A 27,421-nucleotide genomic window follows, 5' to 3' on the forward strand; every position below is an offset into this window, starting at 1 on the left:
TTAAGCAGTGGAAGGGGAGAAAAGAAAGGTTTAAGGATCCTTTGCAGATGACAGAGGCTGGGGTGTATTTATAACAGGAGAGCTTATAGCAGCAGCAAACTGACAACTACAATCAGCACCTTCCGCTGCTCAGACAGCTCACACCCAGGCGGCTCTAATCTAACCTCCCTCCATGGCTTCTGCGTTGTGTTGCTTTGGGATATTGGTATAGACAGCTTGATTTGCTGTTTCAGTGGCTGATAATTGCTGTCTCAAGTCTTTATAATTTCCTCTTGCCAGTCACCCTTTTAAAAGGAGGCTTACACTCTAATTATAATAGGTCTTTTTTGTTTTGATGATAAGAGGTGCCCCTGGATAGGTAAAACACCCTCATGCTGGAGAATTCTGTTGGTTGTGCCCAATATTTATTCCCCTCAGAAAGGAAGAGCTTAGTTTGCAGTGCCAAGTGAAGAGAAATGGTATACACTTAATTACTACTCGAAGGGGAAATTAGTTTAATACGCAACTTGAGTCAAATAGGATAGGACAGAAGAACTGAAGACAGAGAGTATGCACAATGCATATCCTAGATGCAGTGCTACAGAACATCTACTGTGCCAGGCCACAAGATCCTAACATCGATTAGAAGACCATCATCCCTCCAGCAAGGAGATCTGTGGATGGTGTGCTCTGCCCCTTGAACAGGGGTACCAGAAATGCCACATCAACAGTCTCTCCATAGAGAACGTTCCTGCGAACCCACTGGATTTGCAGCTCGAGCTAAGGAAAATTCAGGCGATGCTGTTTGCTTATGTACCTCTTTTGAATACTAGAGCAAACTCATGAAAACACACACAGAAAACATTTTGCCTGTTGCGGATGCCCCATTGCTCTGTAATGTCTGCACTGTAATTCCCAAAATACCTGTGATCCAAACATTCTCCTGCCCTGTCATCTGGAGCAGTTAATGGATGCTCTCATTGACTATCTCTTGCTTATTTAAAAACTTAATGCTCTTCTGATGCCCAAATTACAGCTGTTTCACGTGATGGATTAGCACAAATTATGGGAGTGACAATTTTCTGCAATCTGTAGAATATCAGATTTTGATTACTTCAGGAAGAAAAAGTAAAGTTAGAAGCAAACTGTTTTGATTGATAAGGAGCAGAGGAATACTTAATGCGGTGGTTCATTGGAAGCCTTGATGAATGCCTGGCAGGACTATGATGAGTCTCCACAGAAGACACGCAATAGCTCTGGGAAGATTTAGGATATTTATCGCTCAAATAAAACAAAACCAAGTGAGATGAGTAGGTGAAGATGCACAGGGTGATTGCAATCTGCTGATCGAGAACAAATATAATTCTGATTCTCGCAGAGCAAAAACAAACTCATTTGCCAGCTCCCCTATAGAAGAACGCTAAAGGTTATTTTAGGAACCTCAGGTACTTTCTCCAGCAAAGACCACTCCAGATTCAAGTCTTCAGTGCAGATTATCCTCAGTTAACTCTGGAAGCTGTTCTGCAGCACCAACATCACTGTGGGCTCTGCTCCTTCCAGTGGCACCATTTCCAGCTATGAGCCTACCAGCTTCAAGCTGAGAAAGGTTTTCCAAAAAGACAGTGCTTAGCTACCTGCTCAAGTTGGTACACAATGATGTCTAACTTTTGCTCCGAGGAACGGTAGAGAGCCTCTGTGAAGAGACAGGCTGCTTTCTTATCAACTACAAATCTCTCCTCGTCAGGACTTCGATGGCAATACAATGTCAACAATCGTCCTTGTGTTCTAGTGATGTTAAAGCAGATGTGATCCCTTCGCTCTCAAACAGTTGCTGAACTGCATCTCTGTGAAAACTCCTAGAGATCGCTCTGACTGTGAGCAAGGGAGGGACTCTGTACTGAAAGCATCTTCCCCAAACAATTCAGGCTAAGGGAATCTTCTGAGACATACAACGAAGAAGAAAGCTACTGGTGCAGAGTATGATGCATCTGAAGAGAGACTTGGTGACCCAAGATTGAAACAGTTGTCTTGAGTGGAGTTTGTCTATTCTGAAAAGAAGCAGGGGAGACTCCAACTAATCCATCAGCAGTCCACCTCTGGCAGACAGACACACTGATTAGAAATGACAGCTTTGCAACAGGTTCAGAACCAACCTGTACTACAACTCTCTAGCTCTTGTACATTGCTGCAAAAGCTGAGAGCTACAGCTAGCGTGGCTATTTCCAGCCTTCCTAGCTTACCTGCTTAAAGAATCTATACAATATGTGGTGTGATGGGAACACCAGGGGCTTTGGCTGGTACTCTGAGGAAGATACAGAAGATCCTGGGTATGCTTGCAATTGAATTTGCAGGCAGAGTACACAAAAGCTTTAGATGTTGCTTTGATACTTGGGATGCAGAGCAGATCCCAATGGCAGGGTTTATTACTGCCGAGTACCAAGTTAGACCAGGCAAGAATGATGACTAAGATCTCACCCCCCCAAATAAATAGACTTCTAAGGGCTCTTAGGCTAGGCCATCACACATCCCAAATCACACCCCTTCTACCAGTAATATCCGGATAAGATTCTTAAGCAGTATGTAACCAAACAATTTTTGTACAGTAAAGGTTTCTTCCCTATAAGCAAATCCCCAAACCACCCCAAATGCCTAACAGACCTAGCTGGTTATTTTATACAGGCTTTATAATGAAAAAAAACCCACAACCCAAAACGAAAACATTTCTACCGTCTCACATTTCTATTCCGGATGTGATCTGATGTTGAGAATGCATGCTCAGTTTCTTTTCTTCATTAGGAAATTCCACATTTTCCATCTGACAAAAGCCATTCACAGCTCCCAGAAGGAGTCAGAAGGATGCCTGGCCACTTTCTGAGCATTTATTTAATATTTTTAGCTCACGGATCAGGCCAGAAAGGATGGTCCATTGAGAAATCCCAGGTCTGGATGGCAGACCGCATCCCACAACACGTGTGCAGTGGGAATCTGCACTCACTCAGCACTAAAAAACAAGCTAAGAAAGCAGCTTGTGTGAGAGACAGAAGTAGAATCTGCCTCTAAATACTGCATCTTGGCGGTGTGATCTGATGGTGCTCCTGCCTCACCGAACCACGCCTGGTGTGCTAAGTGCCAGCAGTCACAGCCATCATGCTGTTTGCTTGCAGTACATCTTTTGGGAATCGCTTTCACTTCTGAAGAATACAACAATGTATCGGCTACCTCTAATCCTGCCTGGATGCTTAGAAAATGCTATCACTCCCTTAGAGATCAAGTGGGCAGCGGCCCCTTAACAGGAACTGGTCTATGAGCTACCACCACATGTCTAATTAATGACCCTGCCAGTCGCAGCTGGAAGAGCTGAGCTGGGGGTGATTAATTAAATTAGCTGGCAGAGGAAATTACAGTGGAAAAGCCAAAGTTTGATTGCTCCATAATTAACCGCAGTGCAAATAATATCTGCATCTATAACTTCCAGCGATGAGATCAGAAGCCAATTGAATTTGGCACTGATTGAAGCTGTAAATATCCTGTGGTGAAAAATGATAGGTTTGTTCTGAAGGGAAAACTTACAGAAATGGACATCCAGCGGATGCAAAAGGGGAGCAGGGGACACGGGAGGAAAGAGCACTGGAATTAGGTTCTCTATTTCAGCCAAGAGCTGATTTCTGTAAGCTTCTGGCATGGCAGTGAACTCAACATAAAACAGAGAAATCTTCTCAAAATTCAGCACCTACAGCTGCTGAATGCTTTAAGAGACGTGGTAAACCTAGAAAGCAAAAGCGTTCTAGATCATCCAGCCCCTTGCCTTGTGTTTAAAACCAATGAGATTTACTGCTGTACCCTGGGAGATAAATGCACAGAACAATTTGCCTCATAACCAGTCTCAACATTCCTTCCCATCTTCATCCTCTACTCTTAGGAGCACTGATTGGACCACAAGAACCTATTTTCCACCTCCCAATGTTCTTGAATTTCTATAAACCTTCACAATTATTTCACTAGCCCCTTACACATCCCCTCTCCAAACTACCCACTGAAGACATGAAACCTTCTCTGAGCTTCCCTTTCACTTTAGAAGGCCCTGGTCACATCATGCATTGATCTCAACCCCTGTATCAAGCCAACATGCTGTGATTCTTATCCCACTTTCACTGCTGATGTAGCTCTGGCTAAAAGGAAGCTCACCTTTCTCACTGATGCCTGAGAGGCACAAAGCCAACACACAAACCAAGCTTAATTTCCAAGCTTTGTCAACTGTTACCAAATGTACTTCTGGACAGGAATGGCATATTCCAGAAAATCTTTTTTTTTTTTTTTTTTGCTGTTGCTGTTTATTTTAGCAGTGAAACTATTACTCCAAATGAGAGACAAGCACCAGCTTTGGGCCAGGCTGCATCATTCAACATACTGCTCTGGGAGAAGAACTTCCTCACCAAGTCTGCTCCCTTGCAGGAAGAGGTAATAAACTCACCAATGCAAAACTCATTACAATTCCCCTATTTGCATGAAAAGCAAAGAAAAGTGCAGTATCGATTGTGAACACAGAAATCCCGCTCTGCTCTCTCATTTCTTTTTGACTGATCCGAGAGAGCACACAACAACCATAAAAAGTCTGTGAACACCTCTCAAAATACATTAATAAATAGCACATTTATTGATTGCTGTCAAAGAAAAAAAGGCACGTTCAAATTTACAAGCTACCCTGCCCACGTACACACTTAGAAGCAGTCCATTAAATACTGCTTGACAAATTGTGCTCATGATTAACTTGAGACTCGACCACTCTCCTCACACAGGAGCCAGGCACTGCTTGCTGCTCACCTCCTCACTCCTAAATCCACCACAGACTTTGGTTGATTTTTGACATAGCAGTCCTGATCTTTGCTATGTGACTGAGACCTCTGATGCTTTATTGCCTTTCTGGTACTACAAGAAGCTCTGTTGCTTTAGATATTGTTTCAGACCGGGGGGATAATAAGACCAGCTTCTTTTTCATTACACACCTATTTCTTTGGCCGTTAATGTTTGGTCATTTTCTGGTAGGATATTTTCCTTGTACTACTGGAAAAACCCCCTCTAAAGCTTATGGTTAAATTTACACAGCAGCAGCTTATATTCCTCATTATAACATCTTTAGGTACCCACCGAGCTGCCTGGCTCCATATAAATGCAGAAATGAAAACGGCTAACACATCAGCCTTGAATACCAGGTAATTTTATAGTATATCTTAATTCCTCCAGACCCAAAACTTTTTTAGAGGAGTCACTTCCTATGTAAAACTCTTCTCCCATTTATTTGACGGTTTCCTTTGCTCATTCTTCACATCCCTAAGCCTCAGTATGCTTCTGAGGGAACGCCTGTATAAAACCACAACCCATTGGAGATGAACTGTTTTTTAGGCATGCGATGTACATTTAAATCACACGTTATTCCATGTTTCATTTCAGCAGTAGAAATGCCTGCGGCAGATGTATTTTTAGAGGGTGATATTTCAAAGGCAGGTAGAGGAGTTGGTAACAGAACTGTACTCAGCCATACCAAAGGGGCACTTTGCATTTAAAAGGAACCTTATGCAGTTCAGTTTATCTAGCCTCCAAATATACTTCGCTGCATCATCAGCAAGCCTGTGTGCCAGCTGAGGTGCTGCCATAAAGGTGCTGGTGCTGATCTGTTTGGGATGCCACAGGCAGCTGCTTAACTAAGGAAAGGCCAAAAATTAGAGAGAAATTCTGCCACATAATTAAGAAACACCCCCTCCTTGCTTCTCCCCTTCCCCATTTTTAAATTCTCCACTGGCTTTAATTAATTCACCCTAGGGCAATAAACCTGGCAGTGAGGTTGGTGAACTCTTAAAAGCATAAAGTGAGCTGTCTCTACGCACATCCTACTCCATTCGCATTCAAAACTACAGACAGTACTCGGTTTTGTTTTCCTCCTTTCTTCCTTTCCTTTCTTGTTTCTTTCTTTACAAGGTTCCTTTAACATGTAAACGAATCAATATTTTACTGTTTGACTTCATGGAGAAAAACCTATACCCTGCCTGCAAAATCCTACTGCCATCTGGGTTTGTGTTTCAATAAGAAACCGATCACAGAAAGATATAATCTAACATAAGACTTGCAATACACTATAGAAGGAAAGGTCTACAAATCTTAAGGCCACCACAGCTCACTAGCATTTGGCAGGTCATGGTCTACATGGCTCCATAGTCAAAAAAACCTGACATCTAGTACAGACTGTGCTGGCAATCCCTGGCCACTCCTACTGAGGCAGCATCCTACCTGTAGACTATTTGAACTTGTGGAGCAGCCTTTGCAAGTGCTAATGGAGGCTGCGATTTAATTGTGCACGCACCACAGGTTCCCTAGTTCGGGCCTGGTGTTGTAGTGAAGTGAAAAATACAACCACAAACCGTCACTTAGAAATTCTGACCTGGATGAGACCAGAAAGAAATTTAAATCTTTCGGGGGAAAAAAGAGAAAAGTTAGCTGGGAGATTTCTAGGCCAATCATTTGTTCAGCATGAAGACTTTTTGAAGCACATCCCGTCCGTCCCTTTTGAGGGTTACCAATCATTAGAGATGGCTTCTTCTCACTACTGCACATCTCTACAGACTCGCACAAAAATGCCTCAGCTACAGGACTTTGCACTGTCTGCACAATCTAGTTAATAGGCACAGCCAGGCATTTCATTCCACTGTAATTCCGATTCTCTAAAGGCTCCAATTCGTCACCTGTGTTCACCTCAACACATTTGAGTCTGCTATTTAATTACTTTAAAGCTGGAGTGACGGTGGTCTCACTTCTCCTGGTCACTTCTCTTTTTCAGGGGTTCACTGATGACTCCCCTTCGGCACCCGCACATCTGAAATGCAGCAGTGAGTGCTCTGCCTCTGACAAATGGCTATTTTAGAACCGTGGGGAAACTGCATCTGGGCTGATGTGTATCAAGTATCAGTCCAGTCAAAAGCCAGCACCATCTTTTCACTGCTGCCCTTTTCATTTAGTTATCTTACTGAAGTCTTATCTCCCCAGTCCCTTGCCATAGGCTACCAGCTTCCTGCAGAGCCAGAAACAAAGCTCAGTCTTAAACAAAGGGAAAAAAAAGGAAAAAAATCACAAAAGAGAGAAAGTTGGTCACAGTTACTGTTATGGAGCCCTGCAGGTTCTGTAGCCACGACCAAAGCAAAGGCATGCTGCTGCTTCTGTACCTAGTGTCACCGGCCAGCACAGCCCCCAGTAGCACGGCAAGGCACTGCCTTTTTTAAAGTACTGCTCAGCATCACCACTGCTGTTTTTAGGCTTGCTCTTTTCTTCGCTACACCGCAAGCTCAAACAACAAAGCTAGCTACTAGCCAAACAACCTATGAAAGCAGAAATGGCCAAAAGCCATGCAGGAAGCTGAATTAACATCACTTCTACCATCAACAGTGACCGCTAGTGAAAGCTTTAGGGTTTTGCCCACTCAAACAGTAGTTTCTGGCAATGTACCTGAGCCGTGGACCTGGTAATACTGTGTTAAGCTCAAGAGAAAGACAATGTGAGGACCAATTGTGATGTGCTCACCTCAAGCAGTGATAGCTTGCCCCGCGTATTCAGCCACAAGCAATTTACTTATTGCTTTCCTTTAAGAGTAATAGCCTACTGCGTTTGGACAGAGCTTCAATCAGAAATCAACTGGCTTCAGAGTAACTTCTCCTTTATGTTAGATACAGCAACCAAGTTGAGTTGCATGTGGAAACAACCTCATGTTTGGTAAGACCTGACAGAGAGAGACAAACCTTCAGCCCTACAAACGTCAGGATTTAGCAAGCAATACAAGTTGTAAATGATTTTCCTTTTGGAAATAATTGATTAGATAGCTATTATTAAAGGGGGGGGGGTGGGGGCAAAGATCTTGCTAAGGCTGCCCAATGCTTTACACAGTACATTTTATTCTTCTATCACATTTTCCTCTGCCTCGATATATTCAAAACAGAATGCTCCATATTAATCCCCTGGGAGGTGGGATGCACACAGCCTTTCTCAGCAAGGTTTGTTGTGAGCTATGACCAAGGTTCCCAAATGCTTTGCCAGCGCACATATATCTACTAATACTTCAGATAACACCAGCAATCCTTGGGCAGACCATCCAGAAGGCAGCTGGGTAAGCAGAATGAGGAGGACACCCCAACGTAACTGGAAATCTCGTACTCTATTCACACAATCATACAATGATTTGGGTTGGAAGGGACCTCAAGGATCACGAAGCTCAAACCCCCCTGCAGCATGCAGGGCCACCAACCTCCATGTTTAATACCAGACCAGGCTGCCCAGGGCCCCATCCAAGCTGGCCTTGAAATTCAGATCGTGGCTCTTTCACCTCCAGTTTCTAACAAGTGCTACAATACACTAGAGAATGAGACAAAACCATCTCCTTTGTAGGTTTTCACTTACAACAGAACACGAAGGGAATGATGACTGTAATAATGATTGCAAACCAGGCTTCTGTTTGCAAAGTGCTCCAGTTTTTATCAAAGACAGATCTGCACATAAGAAAAGTGCAGCTGAACTAGGGAGCATTTTATCTAAAGCGCTCATTAACTTGGACAACTGGGGTTGTTATTTTCTTCTTGCTGCTGCTTTGTTTTTAGTTTTAATCATCCAGGCATCTCCCAGGCCGCTATAGAGGCACCAGTGCTTTGCTGGATCAGACTCTGGATTGCAAGGTCTGCCAAGCAGCTCCAGGGACGATAAAATACATCGTACCACTAACCTTCATCTCTTGAGAATTACATTTTAGCTTCGGAGGCCTCCAAATGGTGAAATACGAACAGCCACCACCCAAGCTGACATTTCATTTGGCTCGGTTACTTATTGTTATTATATGCATTTCCTGGAAGCTACTGGTAAGTGACAATCTTTTTCTTAATTTAATTTTAAAACAATTACGATGACTCTAATCTAAAAGTACGCAATCTACCATGTCAGAATCAGTTCGTTTCTGCAGTAATATGGGGAAAGGCTTTAGTTTACTGGCAGTAGCGATTCAGCCTTCTTATTTATGTGTGTGTGTGTTTGGAAATGGGATACTGTTGTACTAATAACTTATACATTTTCCTCATTATCTATATGAAATATGTGCTGTCCAAAACAGAGCTAATAGAACTCCAGCTCACTGGGAGACGCACTATTTAGTGTAGCTCAACCAGGAAGAAGACAGGAGTGAGTTACAACTCTCAGGGCTTGTCGGTGGGGTTTTTTTTTCCTCGCTTCTTCCCAGAGACTCCCTGTTAATAGGATCTCCTGATCTTAAGTAAAATCTTAAGTCCCCTAGCAGCTGTTTGGTCGGCAGAAGCACAGCTGTCTAAACTTTATTGGCAGTAAATGTCATTCTCGCACACAAACTGCATGCCTGGAAAACCCAAAGGCACATCTTGGTCCGTTAGTGCTATCACATATGATCACATTCCCTGACGAGATGTGAAAACTGAAATGGAAAACGTCAACAAACTCTGGCCGCGGTGAGGACTGGGGCATGCCCGCTGACAAGCGTGCTGCAATGACAGAAATTTACTTTGAGTTGCAATTAGTGGCACTGTCATTTTTGGGCGCTCCTGCCAATTAATTAAGCCTGTCAAATGGAAAAACAGCGGCATTCACATGATAATTTATATAGGGAGAGACTAGCCTAGCAAATCTGCTGCTACAGCCAACAAAATCCCCTCCGAGGGCTTAAAAAAATAAAGGGGAAAAAAAAAATATATATAAAGAAGTAGAAAGGGGGACTGGGTTGTAGGGGGGAGAAAGTTAAACTGTCCTTGTTATAATTGTTAACTCTGATCGCTGAAGTAGAAGATGGGCTGATTAAAACTCCAAACGAGCCCCTAGCTCGCTTAAATCTCAGAGTCCGGAATGATAGAATCAGAGGAGTTTATTCATACCATTAAGCCCCAGAGAACTTAATTGAAAGAAGAGCATAGCCTGGACCTTGACAAGCGGGAGGTCACAGTAATTGCTGCCGGACATATTTAACATTAAGATAATCAGGCCATTAATTACCCTTTGGATCATTAAATCAGCCAGTTGCAAAATGAAATTTCTGCCTCTATTACTCACTTGAGAGACCACAGGGGTGGCTTTTAATTTATCAGTGAGCTTGAGATACAAAGGACCAGGCTTGGGGAGGAAGGAAAGGGGGAGGAGGGGGGGGGGGGCTGCTTCAGCAGAGGCAGGAATATCAATCCGCCATGCTTGGTGATCGTGGCAAATTAACTAGGTAAGATAACCTCAGCTTCTAAAGGCAGAAGCTGGGGGTATGTAAATAGATGAGGGCAGACAGGGAGATCAGAGCCTGCACACCACTTAGCAGGATAATAAAGGAAATCATCCTTGATTATCAGTGCTAATTTGGACACTGCCGGTAGCTTGTTATGCGTGTTCTGAGTAGCATTTAATTAATTCAATTGCTTGTTAATGAGGGAAGTGACATGTGGGGAGCAGATGCCACCCAACTGCAGATGGGTTCTGGTCAGCCCTTCACAATAAAATTTTCCTTTTTTTCTTTTGGATAAACACCCTTCCCCCAGCCCTAAAATGGGAAAGGTGTCAGGCATGGAGGAGAATTCAAAAGGGACAAAACACTGACCTCATCAGGCCAAGAGCTGCTACGGAAGCAGACCTGGCAGCCCTAAGTGGAGAGGTATTACTGGTGCCAGGAACTGCAGACCAACAGCAGCCCAGTGGCCAAAACGGCACCAAATGGGAGGGAGCTGAAATGGAGGCTCTTTACAGAGTCCTATCCTACAAAGCAGGGAGCTAACCAAGTCGGCAGCTCCGTGCTTGCCCTTTATCCAAATTCACTGCAAGTACAAATAAGGAAAGAATAATTATTTTTATGGGGGAAAAAAATAATAATAAAAAAGGGAAGCATGGCTTAATTTTTTTTTTTCCATCGAAGTCACTAACCGGCATAATGGAAGTTACCCTTGAAACAGCAAGTCAGACTTCAGCTCAGAACTGTAAAAGTCTGCTAAATATAGTCCAACTGCATAATGTTTTTTCTGACACCATTAAATTCTGTTCATTAGCGAGTGAGGGATCAAACTGGATCTCACATCTTAGGGTCAAAGTCAATTCCCAACACTGCCAGCTCCCAACTCAAGGCTTCCCATGCAGCGTTAAGAATCCTTCTGTTTTCTTATGACCTTTGTTAACCAGAACAAACACAATAACCGCTATGCAAACAAACCACCTGAGCAAAATGGCAAGGATGCTGTGACAGGAGCCTGCAGTGACTGGGAAGTTGTATTGCCCATCCAGATCTCTTTTTAACAATAGGAAGCTCTGGAATGGAAGCGTTACATACATCTGTGATTTTTAACACTAAAAATTTTGATATCTCCTTTTTCTTCTCTCCCGACATCCATATTAAACAGAATCTCTACGTTTCCAAGCTTATTTGTTTTTACTACATGAGCTGTATCAACCAGAATACAAAAACCAGGCAGTAGAGTTGACTGCAATGTAAACAACAACATCCAAGCTGCCTCAGCAGAGTTTAAAACTACACCTGATGTAAAGGGCAGCTAACAGCTGAGCTTCTATTAACTGCTCATCCTTCATTCCTGGAATACATTTTTAATGGAGTTGGAAGTTTCTTTCTACTTAGGAATGTTCCCAAAAAGATGCTAAAGCTGTGGGGAGCCCTTCAACTTCCAAGTCTGCAGAGAGCTAATGCAAATTTTGAGCATCACTTCAGCAGAAGAACAGAAAGCATGGCTGAGATATGGAACTGGATGCCATGCTGCCTTCCCTGTCCTCATGGCCAGAAGCTTCCAGAATGTGGAGGCAGCCTCCCTGCTTGTGTAACCCAGTGCTCCCAATAGGATGGAAACAGAGCCTTTGGGAGCTCAGAGAAAGAGAGTGAGGACCAGGGAGCAGATAAGCTCGTCCTGGAGTGGGCAGAGGGATGGTGAGAGCTCATCTCCTTTGGGAAAGGCCACCATCTTCTCAGGAACCCAGTGGTGCCAATGAGACTGCAATTTAGAAACCATATGGACGAGAACAGTATACAGAGAAAGCAAAGCATATGAAGAGCGTCCAAAAGAAAGCTAGTATCTGGCAGGAGATCTACACACCAGTTCAAAAGGCCCAGCAAAACAAGGCAAAGACAGCCCAAAAGCTTATCTACAGAGCTTCATATCATCTCTGGCATTCCCCTATGCAGCAAGCTCCGACTCAGCCCCACTGAGCTGCCCAAACTACTCCTGTGCCATACTACTCAAAATCAATGTTTTAAGAGTGTGCTTAAATAGTATCAATAGCAATTACAGGGGGGAAATCTTGATCCTCATCCCAGGACTCAGTTAATTGTCGCAACATTGATTTACTCTAATTTAACTTCTCACTCCAAATTAAACCCACATTACCGAAGGAAGGACTACAGGCAAGCTCTCCTCATTGACCCCCTCCCGTCCAAGACAATAAATTTCATATTGAATACACTTGGAAAAATGGCAGTTGTTGCAGGATCCATATTGAAAGATCTCTTTTTTTCTTTTTTTTTTTTTCCCTTCCTGTGAGTAATTAAAAGATGCTTTTCTTGACTAATGATCCCCCTGTTTAGAAATGGGAAGTCAATACTCCTTCACCAGCAGTCAGCTTCAATTTGTCACAGGGCTCCCGAAGTTTGAGTGGTGGTTCTCAGGGCTGCTGGTAATTGCTGGAACCAATTACCAGCCTTCTAAAGCTGACCTAATCAGAAGCCCATGGACAACACTCGGAGGCCAGCTGGTCCCCTTTTCCTTCTACATTCACATATTCTCCCTTGCTAGGTTTTTCCGCTGCTTTGCCAACTTTTCTTACTCACCAGGAGCTCATGTTAATTCCTCCTTCCTTGCTGCAGCCATGTGAACACCCGCAATCTGAACTCTGGCTCACGCTACTGCTTTACATTATGCCTCTTCCTTGGGGGATCCTTTTGCACCTGTGCTCTCATTATCTGCGCTGGCTTCCAGTTTAATGCTAGATGCAACCCAAGGTGTTGCTTTTGATCCAGAGGCAGCGAATGACCCAGAGATCTGATTATTTTACAAACTGTCTCTCAGACTCTTACGAGATCTGGTGCAAGTTAACATTAGAGAATGCACCTGGCCAATATCCTTGATGAAAGTTGTGGGAGCAAGGACTTCTGCTACAAAACTTTCAGGCTTTGAGCTCATAAATTCCAATCTGAGAGCCTTTCTGACCTTCAAAATACGCTTTCAGGTTGATCTTCTCCCACGATTTTCTCAGTGAAGGAGTTTTAAAGTGAATATGAATGCAATAGGAAAGGACAGCAGCACGGTAAGTTAGACGTGGTTCAAGTCTGATTGTTGGTGTGACTTACTTTTGGGTGTACAAAGTAAAGTAAGCTGCACTCAAAGATTGCCGTAGGTCAGTTTTTATACACACTGGTGCCATTTTCCTAGGTAAGACACCTCAACTGTGCTGTGGGCTAAAGCCAGCCCTCTGATAATCCTTCACACTTCCCTCTACTCAATAAGAACACATGCAATTCCACTGCAGTGATTCTGTGCTGATTTCTCACAAGCAGAAGGCACTGTTTTTGAAACCATCCATATTAATATTTTCGGGTTCCTCTTAGCCTGGCATATGAATACACCCTGAGCTTCCCAGGCCAACAATATTTGTAGAGCAGCCAAGAGTCCTTCTCTGCCCTTGAAAGTCTGTGCATTTGTGTTGATGGCTTCATCTCCAATAGAAAGGGACAACGTGATATAATGAAACCCTAAACTGCCTGATTCCCTCTACAAATATCTATTAACAGAGGGTCTGTCATCATGCTGACAAGTACTGGTGGTTGTGTGGGGAGGGGGGCACAGCAGACAAGGCAAGAGCTAAAATACACGCTTATCATAAAGAAACACATGAAGACTGTGTTTGTCTAATTTTACTTATGCTTTGTGTAAAGGCCTCTGAATCAGGTGGAAGAAAGGTTAAGAAACCTGTTCTTGTGTTTCTAATACTTTGTCGGCACAGTCTGAGCAAGCATGTAGAAAGCTATGAAGGTTAGATTAATGGCATATGTAGTGGAACAAAAAAGGGGAGTACTGTGAGAGGCATGCAATATGGGGGGGGTAAAGAAGGGAACAGAGATACCATCAAGTTCAGGAGAAACTCTGAAGAAAACAGAATAACTTCTCGCCCCAGTCTGATGGGCCTTTGGTGGGAAATCATTAAAGCAGGTGCACACTGAGTTACTGCCTCCTCACACAGCAGCTCTCACATTCTGGCTGTCCCAGCAGCTCAGCAGTGTGGGTAGGAACAACTCCCCAAGAGCACGTATCGGCTCTCTTACCCATCAGAGGTTGTTTTGCTGAATGCTCCTTTCCTTCCTGATCTCCAAATATCCTCAGGCTCTCCACCAGAACTCCACATATCTCACCTCCCCAGACGTATTTCTGCTTGCTTACTTTCACACAAAAGTAAGGGTCCCTCTGGTCCAAGCCCTGCTCCAGCAGGGATACCCAGAGCAGGGTGCCAAGCACCATGTCAAGGTGGGTCTGGAGATCTCCAAAGAGATTTCTGCATACTTGTGCTCTGTTACAGCACAGAAATGCTGCCTGATGGTCAGATGGAACCTCCTGTGCTGCAGTTTGTGCCCAGCACCTCTGGTCCTGGCACTGGGCACCACTGACAGCAGCCTGGCTCTGACCTCTCTGCACTCAGGTATTCACATTGATGGGATTCCCCCAAGCCTCCTCTCCCCTCAGTCTGAGCAGTCTCAGCTCTCAGGCTCTCCGCACAGCAGATGTGCTCCAGTCACCTGAGCATCTTCATGGCCTTTTGCTGGACTCCCTCCAGTACACCCAGGTTTCTCTCATCCCAGGGACAGAACTGGACCCAGTTACACCAGGTGTGGCCTCAGCTGTGGAGAGCAGAGGGGAAAGATCCCCTCCCTCCTGCCAAGCATCATTTATGTCTTGCTTCAAACAGCAGGAGCAAGACAGAGTTAGGAGAGCAAGATGAAAACTGCTCTGTGGGCAAATTTTCACATCATCTTAGCTTTATTTTCTCTAACATTTATCTTTTCCACTATGCAACTGTGCACTTGAATGCAGAGCTAGAAATATAAATGTATAAAATTAATCTTTATACCTTTTGTCCCTGCAATAGTCCAGGAAAGAAAGAAAGAATTATATCAGTGGCAAACTTTAACAGCCAAATATAAACACGTCGTACAGAGACAGAGAACTCAAATAAGCTCTGAGCAATAAATGGAAGAAGAGTTGGTTTTATAGATGACTCATCTCCAAACATGAAAAGCTGGGTTGTTTAATTTAATCTTCATCACACGTGATTTCAGCATATCATGATAATGCCTTTAATTTATGTATGAATGCTAAAATTGTGTTTTTTTAATTTATCCAATTAAGCCTATGCCCTTTGTTTTGATGTATATTTTCTGCTTACCTCAATAGTAAGGAGCAAGTTGTATTTGTTAAGTGCAGCAGTGTCAGGTATTTTTGGATTAAGCAGAAAGTAATGCTAATGACAGAAAGGCAATAATAAGTTGATTTCAACCTAAGTGATGAAACTGTCTAATACTACACGTGTGCATTCAGACATACAGTTAATGCATGGCTGAAGTCTCTGTGTAGGTCTCTTTGGACGCATTTCTGTGCATAGCCATTCCCCCAAGTAGCCTGATTAATGTACTTTGCTTCATTCTCGAAGACGAACCAAAGGTGGCACCACAAATTCATTTTTCAGTGCTAACGAAATAATGCAATAAGAAGTAGTTGACTTTATTACAGACAACAGCACAAGCCTACTTCCGCACAGCAAGAGGTGGCACTGCTAGAAACACCCAGGTTATAATTTCACATGATCCAGAGCATGGGAAAAAGCAAAACCCATCCATATGTAAGCGAAATAAGAATACAATTCCCTCTGACTTCTTTTATATGCAGGAAGCAAACACTGAGAGCTACACCTCTGTCGTATCATTTGCTACCCAGGGACTGAATAGTGCTCAGACTCAGGCTGCTGCCCTGGAGCTCACGCTCAGACAATTACAACACACTTCTAAAGAGAACTGAGAAGATTATCCCAGCTGGATAAGGCAAGTCCAGGAGGTCTTCCTCCCTTCCTCTGAAATACAGTCTGCCACAAGTCACTCTGCTTCCCCCAAGGCAGTATGTTAGTTAAAACTATTAGAACCTACACTTAAATTCCACTAAAATCAGCAAGCATTTAAAGAAAATCTTCCTTCCTTTGACAGAGATCAGATAAAGTAAGCACAAAAAACCTTCAGCGAGATAATACATCATGGAAGATTTACACTGTGCTGACCTAAGACTGGTAGGTAAAATATTGTTCTCATGGGAAACACGGATTCCACCATCAACTTATGCCTTTGTATATATCACGTGAAGAAAGTAAGCAAGTCCACACTGAGCATCACTTTCACCACAGCTGTGATGAGAACCCAAAGTCCTGACAGCCCGATGCAAATTGCATGGCAGTGACCTGGGTAAGCCTGAACTACTGAGTCCGGATGATTAATCATAAGCTGATAGACCAGGAACCAGAACTTAATGAAACAAAGAAATTTATGACATTGTAATTTAGATTGAAGTATAGCCACGTGGGAGGGTGAAATCTCCCACTGTTTATCAGTGAATTGTACAAAAAACTGTAGAGCTGCTGAGGAAACCTTCAAATTCCAAACGAGGAGATTCCAAATGAGGAATTAAGCTCACAGTTTAGTTTACAGCCTTTTACCACCTGCAGAATTACACACTACCTGACCACTGCACGCCACAATCATGGAGAAAGAAAGCATACCTTGTGGAATCTGATGAAGGTTTCATATGGCCTTGGCTGCTCTCCTCCCAGACGCTATTTGCCAGCTCATTCCCAATTGAAGACATCACCTTGATGAGCTCTATAGGCCAGTCATCCAGGTCAAGAGAGCGGACTCGGGAGAGGTGTGTGCCAAGGTTTCTGTGTATACCTGAGCATTCGATACATATGAGGGCTCCCAGATTCAAGCTGGCCCAGTCAGGGTCTGCAGAAAAGAGGACAAAGGCCATCATCAGTGCAATAAAACACCAAACAAAACATTCTGGTTAATATTTGTGGATAACAATTTTGCCACCAAACACAGTGGGGGGAAAAAAAATATATCCAGGTGTCCTTGTTCACAGCACAGTTGGGAAGTCCAGCAGAAGGCTCAATTTTGTCTTCTTAAGGCACTTAATGAGAAACCCTAAGGGGGGAGGGATCACAAAAGATGCAGCCCAGCTTCAGTCAGAAGGAAAAGGTGAATAAGAAAGAAAAGAAGAAACAAAGAAAATATAAACTGAGGAGCAGGCAGCTTATGAAGAAGTAGTAGAAAAAGTCCCTCCTTGGGAATCTAGAGTCACTCGTAGCCAATTACAAGAGAAAAAGAAGAAAAAAAGAAGAGTAGACACAATGTCTCTGTTGCTAACTATATCAACTCCCCTAATAACCATCTATATCATCACCTACGTATGGCTTTTACATCTAACACACTATGGGGTATGTTTTCATCTCTAAGATCAGGGAGATAAGTACTAAGATGAAAATGTGATACTTTGAACAGTCCCGGTTTTAGTGTACTAAACCAGAAGGATTCCACAGACAAGAAAAAAAAATAACCCCACAAATGATAAGGCTGTGACAAACCTGACAAAAGCCGGGAAATTCAAAGTCATTTCCCAAGATGGTTCACTTTTTGTCACTGTCCTGTGTTATTTAAATCTAGGTTTGTCTGAATATCCCTCTTCGACAAACATTCACTTGAACAAACGCAATGAAAGACTTATGGGAGGAATTTCTGGTGGCTTTTTTTTTCCCCACCTGCTGTCAGATCTTTTCTTCTCTCCTTACCCTGGGCCTCCCAAAGAATGAGGAGACTATCACAAATGACAAGCAGGAAAATCACCATTAATTGAGAGGGTAGGCACAATTTTTATTCAAATCTAAACAAAATTCCCAGCCCATAGGAAATGCATTTCCAGTGTCCCCTTCTATTCGTGTAAATGCTGTCAAAGGACTTGGGTGATATTTCCAGTTTGGGCAGCCCAAATATGTGCAAGGAATACATTTCTTAGTTCCAGTCTAAGGTACGTTTTAATCTAGGAAGGGACAGCAGGCATTTCAGCTCTCCAGAAATACATTAGACAAAACACCTGCCATGCTTTACAAGTCCTTGGGAAGACAAGCATAAAACATTCCTTTCTTGTATATTTGTCCAGGTCACCTCCACGAGTTACTTGTGGTGTCCAGACAGAAGGGGAACTCAGCAGTATGTGTGAAATACACTAACAGGCTGATTTGTGTGTAAAAGCTTAAATGGGGCAGATATCCATTTTCAATTGATAAACTGTGACTTGGAATGAGATCTCTGCCTCTGACCTGCAAAGGCCAGGGTTATCTTCACAGACACAAAAGGTGTCAGGAGCTGAAAGAAGCACTAACTTGGAATGAAGCCAGAGTAAAATTACTGATTAATATTTTTACAGTTATTCCACCCACTGCCTCACTGTGTTAACATCCACTGTTTGGCCTCCATCAGTGTTCAGCAAGCTCAGTGGGTGCTATCTTCTCTGCATGGAGGAATACAACTGCACTTTTTTGCTTCATATGCCCTTCCGTGTCCGATGCCATTCTGTCAGCCTGCCCCTCTGCTGCCATTTGTTACACATCAACAAAACATATTGGGACATAGTGGGAAGGTTCAGTCTCTATTGCTGTACCACTGATGTCTGCCTCAGATGTTGTGGGTCAATACCATAAAACAGGAGGCATTACTTTTGGAGCAGCCTTTGTAGATGACCAGGGATGGCTCTGTGTGAAATTCAGTGCTTCTGTCTGCATCTTCCTCTTGTACAATCTAGTCAAGCAAGTTTTAAAGCTCATGCTCGAACATTTTTAAGCTGTAAAACACGGGCATTGTTGGCTACTCCCAGATAAAATGCTCAGTTTTCTCCTCTGAAAACTTCCTCCCAGTCCAAAATGAGCAACTGAAATCCCACTGCCGAAATGAGCAGTGTTTGGCTCTCACATCCAATAAATCCCACAGTAAGCACTTCTTGTTTTTAGAGGAAAACAAGAGAATTGTTATTCCATGCTCCCCAGGCATCTCAGAGGAGTGAGCCAAGTTTCTCCTCTGGCGTCATTACAACTGGAAGAGGCAGAAAATGGAGCTGTGGGCAGGAAAGTTAGGACAGGAGTTTGACAAAGCTCAGCTCAGGACTGCTAAAGGGCCAGCAGGCTTACAGCAGGGCCAGTACAACAAAGCTGAAATTCCCCAGTGGAACAAAATGCTGTAATGAAGTGCTAAAAAGCCAAACAGCTCTAGAAAGAGGAAGAATGAGACTTCTGAAGTGGAAGATTGATGGCTCTTGAATAGAACCGAGGGACAGCAACATCTCCTATTCCTTTGCTGTCGAACATCTGGCTTTGTGAGGATGCAAATTATGTCGGCTTTCCACAACAGTGCCGGGTGTTTGTGATGCAAAACGCTCCGGGGTAAGGCAGAAAGGGAGAGAAGGGAAAAAAGCAAAGGCTGGCAACATGAGGAGCTGGCTGAGGCTCACACCCAGCACAGGTTTGGGTCCTAAAGCACAGCACTTTGGAACTAGACCGGATTTCTCAAGGGAAATACAGTGGCCTTAAAATTAGGGAGGGCAAAAGGCAAGAGGGTTTGAATCACCTCCAAGAAGATGAACTACGAATTGAGTTTCCAGCTGAGGCTCCACGATCACCCTCCAACACCCGAGCCATACAACCAAGCCCTGCCAAAAAGAGCAGGTCCATCCTGCCCTCTGCCTGCAATGTGTTCCTGGCACATCTCTTCTGCTGGCACGTATGGCCAGCTTGACCCAAGGAGCAATCTGGATGAGGAACAAACCAGGCTGACAGGAAAAGGAGAAAAAATTGGAAGGACACGTGTGTTTGCAGTAAATGAACAACACTTTGCTACTCTGCTTGGGTAACCAGTTAACAGGACCTAGGAAAATGCTGCCCACATTTGTACAGACCGGAGCAGGAATCAGTCACACTCCCATTAGCCTGCTCAGATGCTTCAGAGAAACCAACCACCTTGGTCACTTGAAGACCTCATCCTTGTCATATAAAGCACAGCATCTTATACATCTATACCAAAATCTTGGAGTAAATCTGAGTGACTACCAGCTCACTATGAAAGAATATGAAGAAATACAACCCTTTTTGGTCTACACACGTTAAAACGCCAGCCAAACTAACATCTTTTTCCTTGCTTATCACAGCCTGGGTTACCAGCCAGTGGAACATAAAGACCTCACTTCATCAGTGTTGATAAGCCTGAGGTATTTCCACCAGTGATCACCTCCAAGCAGGTCAACAAGCTGTTCCGACAGGGTTTGAGTCCCGGTGCTCAAAGCTTAGTCCAGCCAAGGCTGGTACCCCTGCAGGCTGAACTGCTGGGGACAGAGCAGCTGTCTTTTGAATATGAATATCTGACAATTTTCAAAAGAATCAATTAAAATCAATCTATGTGTGAAGAACACTTTGATGGCACAGACTGGAAATGCCTGTTAATGTGCTAACCACCTTCCCTTCAGACCTTTTGAGGATGAGGCAGGGGACAATAGGTTTGCTTGCTCTGTGGATGATCGAATCAGCTAAATTGCTAGCTATGCAGACAGGAAATTAATCATGCAAAAGCACTTGCACGTCTGTATGAATGTTCATTCTGAATTCAACTGGGAAGTTGAAATGGCTTTAGACAAGGAGTCAAAAATCCTAAACAGCAAGTCTTAAAAAAAAAAAAAAAAAGCCACTTGGAGAAAAATAAATGAATATTTTTTCCATTTTAAGCACATGCAAAATCACAAGGAAAAGTTCTGACTTGGGGAGATCAAAGAAACAAAAATGCAGGAGTTCTCAGTCCTTCTGCTCCTCCAACTAATTGCTTTGGAGCAAGAGTACTTCCTTTTTATGGCTTTGTTACAAACCTCTGGAACTAAAGAGCAACAGAATAATGACCTCAGCTGGGGTTAGTGAGGTGAAGAGCAGCTCAAAGTATTCTTGAGAACATTTCTGAACATTAGATATGTGTTAAAAAAAAAAAAAAAAAAAAAAGGAAAAAAGAAGGAAAGAGACACAGGAAAAAAAAACACCCTCTCAGATCAGTTTTCTGGTATCCAGACACAACAAGGAATAACTCTGGTTTCTTCTGATGAGTAATTCTATAATCAACCAACAAATACAAAACTCACTAATTAAGCTTTACTTCTCTGGAAATACGACCGCTATGTCTTCTCCACCCAAAGCAGGAAGAAAGTGGAAGTAGCTGATGTCAAAGAGCAAACTCCTTTTTCCCTTTCTTCAAAGGGAAGTGAAGAAATGCTCCCATTTAAAGAGGTAAAGTACAACAAGAGGGAAGGAATAAAATCAGACTTATCTGACACAGCGTACACTAAATATAAAAATGCTAAATATAAATTAACACAAAATAAACCTGATGAAGCAAACTCCATCATGAAGAAAGGTGAAAATAACATATGGAACATAATATCAAAAAAAGACAAAGCCCACGGTGGATGTTCACCTATCTCTTGGCCAAGGAACTGAGGGCAGCTTTCTGAAGCCCAACACACCACGCTGCCTCCAGCAGCAGCTGTACTTACTCTGTGCTTCACAGTCCACGCAGTGGGAATTGCCTCTGATGTTCCTTATCGACTGAAGGGCCATGGCCTCATTCTGACTTGTCAGACGCGACTGGAAATGTGAAGAAAGGCACAGGTAACAAACAAGGGAGCAATAAAAAGGGTTAGACAACACCACAGTCAGTAAATGCAAAAATAACAAACAACCCACAGAGCTCAGGTCAAGTCTGAATGAACGAGATGAAGGACCCTGAAATCCTTGGCTGATGCTCTTTATTTGGATCTGGAGAGTCTGTCACCATGAGCCAGTTCAGCTCTTCCCAACTAAACCATCTGGTGGGCTTTGTGAGAGTAAAATTGTCAGCTGCAACAAACTATGGGCTCTCTGGACATGATTTTCAAATGAAAATCAAATAAAGCCATGTGGAGATGTTCCATCACAATGACATCTATTACACCCCTACTTGCTGTACTACGGTATTCCAGTTAGTTCTTTTGACAAGTTTTGAGACAGTGGATCTACTTTACAGAAGAAAACCTCTTGGAGCACTGTAGCAGGTTGAGGATACAATCAGAAAAGTCCCCTCTGCAGTCAAGATCTTAACAAAGGATTCTTCTTTTCAAAAGCATACTTAATATACACAAAAGCTAATCTTCTCTGTAGGTACTGGATAGTGACTACTACCAGCCACTCTTTACCTCTCTTAGTGTCAGTGCTTTTTAACACGGGTATTAGCATAAAGATTTCTCTCTCCCTTAACATAAACATTAGAACACATAAATCCATTTAAGTCAGAGAAAAATCGTAACCTGTTTGTTTTTGTGTCTATCTCAGAAATGTATATTGGAATCAAACGTTATTATCCCAATTATTACTGGAAACATATATTGGAAACCAGTAATACACCTAAGCAGGTAGGATGGGGTAACGAAAGCAGGCATTTACTGTAAGATCTGAATTTCCCTCTTCCAAAGACACTGCTTAGATGGATAACATGCAGCTCTAACACTACATGTATTTCTCTAGGAGGTGAGGTTTCAAGTTCAGCATTACAGAATCACAGAATCACAGAATTACCCGGGTTGGAAGGGACCTCAAGGATCATGTAGTTCCAACCCCCTGCCTGGCAGGGCCACCAAACATATGCCTTTACTAGATCAGGTTGCCCAGGGCCCCGTCCAACCTGGTCTTGAACACCTCCAAGGACGGGGCATCCACAACCTCACTGGGCAATTCTTGATTTTGCTTTCCTTGATGATCAACCGCCTATTACTCGTTCTCATGCATTACTCCATGCACCATACCTTGTTCTTGCTGCTCTCACACGACTGTAAACTGGCCAAGATCTGACTCTCTATGGCTTGTACCCATGCATCTCTTTCTTCGTATGTGGTAGCTTCAAAGTGCCACGTCTGGCCAGTGAGAGAGACAATGATAAACTCAAAGTTTTCTTCTTGTTCTGCAAAAGAAAACAAACCATGCAATAGGAAAAAGGTTTAAATTCAAGGATACTGACAGACAGGCCTAAGCAAGTGCAAGTCTGAATGCTGGAGATCAGAGGCTCAGTACATCCAACCCTGAAGCTGCACAACGCATTGGAAAACAACTTGCAGATCCAGGGTTTTCCTCTCAGAATGCTATAATGAATAAAGTGCTGTTTTGTTTGAATATACAGTTCTTGCTTGCATTTGCCTGTTCAGTGTTGAGTCGATCCACCTCTGGAAGACAAAGTGGTGAACACACACTATTTAGACTTAAACCTGACGTGCTTAGAGCTACATACTGTAAAAAAAATCCAACACAAAGTGTGTCACAAAATAACTGAAAGGATGAATGCATTATAAAGAGTCGATGATACAAAGCTCAACAGTTTACCCTCTGCCTTCCACCACCTCTGTGCATAAAATGTTGAAAGCAGATATACTCATTTTCGGCACAAATACACTGGATTATAATGCAGGATTAAAATCAGTTCGACTTATTCACATTGGGAGAGATGAGAAAATGATCTAAGAAGCCTGCAGAAAGGGTCAGTGGAAACCCCTCAGGGCCACTGCAGAATAAGGACAAGTATTCAGGCCAAAGCACTGCAGTGCATGAAAATAACCAACAAACCTCAACTAAATGGACTCGCTCTGCCTACACATGGGATACCACAATCAAAAGAGGCAAGGAAGCTGAGACAGAGATACTGGAATCAGGAAGCATGAAAGGAACATTACAACAGAGCACCAAGTTCTGGTGAACATCAGACATAATGGGCTTTGGAAAAAGCATTTGCTTGTCTACTAATGACTTATTAGATATTCAGGGCCATGAAACTCCTGCATTGCCTTGTCATCCATAAGCATATAGATGTGACACATCTAGAGCTGGCTTTAAACGTAGCACTGCTGCTCAATGGAAGTCATTTTTTCAGCCTGTGGGATAACTGGTCTTCCTGCCTTCACAGTCCCACATAGTGCCTGTCTTGCTACTGTAGGACAACAGAGCCTTGCAGAACAAAACTGAGGCACCTCCAGAAAGCCTTGTTGATGGGAAGAGAGACCTCACAAAGATCAGAGAACACTGGCAGAGGAGGACATGGAAAACTGAATGTAGCAGCAGTAGAGTACAGCTTAGCAGATGCATCACTCTATGGCTTTTTAATGGCTTCTAAATGATAAAATCTTTGTACTTCCAAAGACTTAATGAATAAGAGATTTACAAATGCTGTCACCAAATCCTACAGCTCAGAGCAATCTTCTACACAGAGAGCAACCTCTTCCATACAGAGTGCTTCTAAATCGCACAGGTATGCGACTTAGAGGCAAGCATGAAGAGGAATGCAAAGTTTTCAATGAAGTGCAAATCAGGAGGAAGAAATCCATGAACAGGAACAGCAAAAGAAACAGCAGAAGTATTAACCTCAAGGATTTTCATAGCAATTACACATCGCAGGTGCTATTGAGGTGAGTGCATCAGTATGGTGACGGTGGCCAGGACCCCTCAATATGCAGTGATGTGAGTATGACATGGTGTCACCTACAGGAAAACAATTCCCCACGCCTCTCTTCAAAGCAAGGAGGACACCCTGTTGGGATGTGTAACAAGAGGAGACATGAGCATGGACAGAGCTAATGTATCTAATAATCAACAAGCACATACAGCTTATATTTAATCTTTACAGTAATCCTGTCACAGCTCAGCCCAGAATTTCAGCATCCAAGTATGCTGTGATTTCCCAGCTTTACAGTTTCAGGAGCATAAGGATGTGTGTAGATCCAAGATACAGCACAACTGAATTCTCCCATCTAGTAATCCTGATCACACACCTAGGAATTTGTTATGAGCAACGCATTCTGCAATCCAGCCTAACCTGTTAGGGAGGTTTGAAATCCCACCCTCAAACAGCATCCCTGCAAGCTTTGAATAAAATGCTGCACCAAAGTCATTCCTCTGCTCATGGAAGACCTACTGCACAGTGCACAATGGAGACAGACACTTGGGATCACCGTCAGCCATTTCCTCTGGTTATCCTGTATGCAAAGCATCCTTATCCCAAAGGGAAGGCTCTCGTTTCATCTCCTGACCTTTGCTGCTACCACCAGATGACACTGTAACAATAGCTGGAAAACACTGCAGTTGTGGTAACTGGGGATGGCCAAGTTCACACCACACGTTAATGAGTTTGTCCCAGTACCATAGGGATGTGTTAGGACTGGGCTAGAAAGATGTCTTTCACTTCACCAGCAAGTTGGCCAACAGCTTGGTCATTGCTGATAACTTAAGTTTGCAGGAGTTCCCTGATCTGAAACAAGGCAGCAGAGCCCATATCACGTCACCTACAGAGCAATGAGCAAACCAGATGTGCCATGCAGGTAGCAGTCTCTAAATCCGGACCCATCACAAACGCAAACAGAAAAATCCAGGCAGCAGAATGGAATTGGTCAGTTTTAGTCTTTAATAAAATTACAGGTAGGGCTATTTAAATCCCTAGGAGCCCAATCACAACATTTTATTAAATGGTTTTCCATGTTTAATGGTTATTCATAGAAAGGTCCACTGTAATAGTATTTTAGCACCATCAACCTGTTGAAATCAACCTGCCCAATTACTCCAAACTACATTAATAACACCGGATATTACACTAATTGTGTCCAGTTTCTATGCAGACGAGGTCCTGTGGGGCTAATTTTTCATCCTCAGGGGCAAGCAACTCAGCCATCAAACTGATTTCACCAGGAATCCCTCCTCATTACACAAGTCCAGGCTGTCAAACTTTTTTTATAAAGGTTAATGGGCCAATCAGTCATCAATTGTTTCCTGGAAGCTCAGCAGACAAAGGGTTAAAGTGCTAAGAAACAGCTGCAACTGATTTACATTTGGAAGTTATTAACGGACAGGAGATGTCTCAAATGTTGTGTGGTGGGGCTGTTCTGTAAGCAAGAAGAGGTGGCTGAAATGGGAAACGAGTTAGAACTATAGGAATGTGATATGGAACCCAAGGCATTGGTGAGCTTTTCTTTCACTGGAGGCTGTGCAACTATGAGTGCGAGGAAGACTACACCAGACTGCACATGGAAACCATCACCACCACCACCTGAAGGGACTATGTGGTGCTACTCTGTGCTGCACACTCTGCTCTTATCGTTCTCTCTTTGTAGGAAGATTACTGTGTTCAACCCAAGTCAACATCTACTGTCATCTGCCAAACAACATGTACTGCTACAGCCCACCCGCCTATGGAACACCATACCCAATTCCTTGCAAGCATTCCATCATCAGAGGATCACAGGCCTGCCTTGGCAAATTGATAGCAAGTTGCTGTCCATGTCTGGTACATGATACCAGAAACAACAAGCGTAGAACCAGAAGACTCAATGGCGTATTTCAAACACCCATAAAGCATCTTCTGGAGTTGAGGTTACAGCTTCAAACCTACCCAGTGCTGTCTGAAGTAACACTGAGACTCATCCCATGCCAGCATCCATCCTTAACAACCCACAGTCTTTTGTTCTAAAGGATGATAATGAAAAACTGATGAGGTGCTCTAGCAATCAACATTAGATGTTTACAGCATACGATTTGTTCACAACAAAGGGGTTATTTATGCACTATGTCATGTGAACTATCACTACCTTTTGCCACTTGGTGTAATTTATCCCTGTAAGTTGGAAGATAAGTATGTTTATTAGCAGCATCAATTAAAGAAATATTTGTGCCACGTCCCACTGGGCATGACTATGCTAATACTTCTCTCCCCTTTCCAAACTCAGTGTCTAAATCTAATTAGTTTTGAAAATCAACCCTATCAGGACAATATAGCTCTGCTATCAGTTGCCCACAGCTCTTGATAAAGGTTGCATTCCACTGGAAGAATGTTTCAGTACCACTGTTTTATATCATGGCCCATCAATGACAAAGTGATGATGAAAGGCTTGTTTCTAGCTCAAGGGACTGATGCTCTCCCCCTGCCATATGTACTTACTTTATTTGGATGCCAAGACAACGTGGTTCAAAGAACACCATGAAGTCATTTTTAAACTCAGTTCATACAGAATGCCAGTCTGTACTTGCACTAGGTGCTTCCTAGTGTGCTTCAAGCCTGCAGTTCCCTTTTTAAACCATACGTGTTTCAAAGATGAAGACCTTTCTTGGCTAAGCTGACTGGATAGAGCTCATCTTTGGTGCTCTCACAGCCTCCCTCTCCATCTGCAGTGCTTAAGCCAACATGAACTTCCCGCACAGGTGAAACATCACTGCAAGAGCATCAATAGCTGTTAAATAAACA

At 43.1% G+C, this 27,421-nt stretch overlaps 1 protein-coding gene across 27 annotated transcripts in view; it reads right to left on the minus strand.

Moving 5' to 3' along the window:
- AGAP1 (ArfGAP with GTPase domain, ankyrin repeat and PH domain 1) overlaps window positions 1–27,421 on the minus strand; it is a 254,020-nt gene that overhangs the window by 13,424 nt on the left and 213,175 nt on the right. For all 27 annotated transcript variants that reach the window (XM_015867761.3, XM_085552896.1, XM_085552894.1 and 24 more), the window contains 3 exons: window positions 22,953–23,107; window positions 21,669–21,759; window positions 16,813–17,035 (listed from right to left, as the gene is read on the minus strand). In XM_015867761.3, the coding sequence (XP_015723247.1) occupies window positions 16,813–17,035; window positions 21,669–21,759; window positions 22,953–23,107 (469 nt within the window). The remainder of the gene's footprint in view (window positions 1–16,812; window positions 17,036–21,668; window positions 21,760–22,952; window positions 23,108–27,421) is intronic.

This window comes from Coturnix japonica, chromosome 7 (assembly GCF_054131305.1).
Source record: "Coturnix japonica strain WE chromosome 7, WE-NBRP24, whole genome shotgun sequence".
NCBI lineage: Eukaryota > Metazoa > Chordata > Aves > Galliformes > Phasianidae > Coturnix > Coturnix japonica.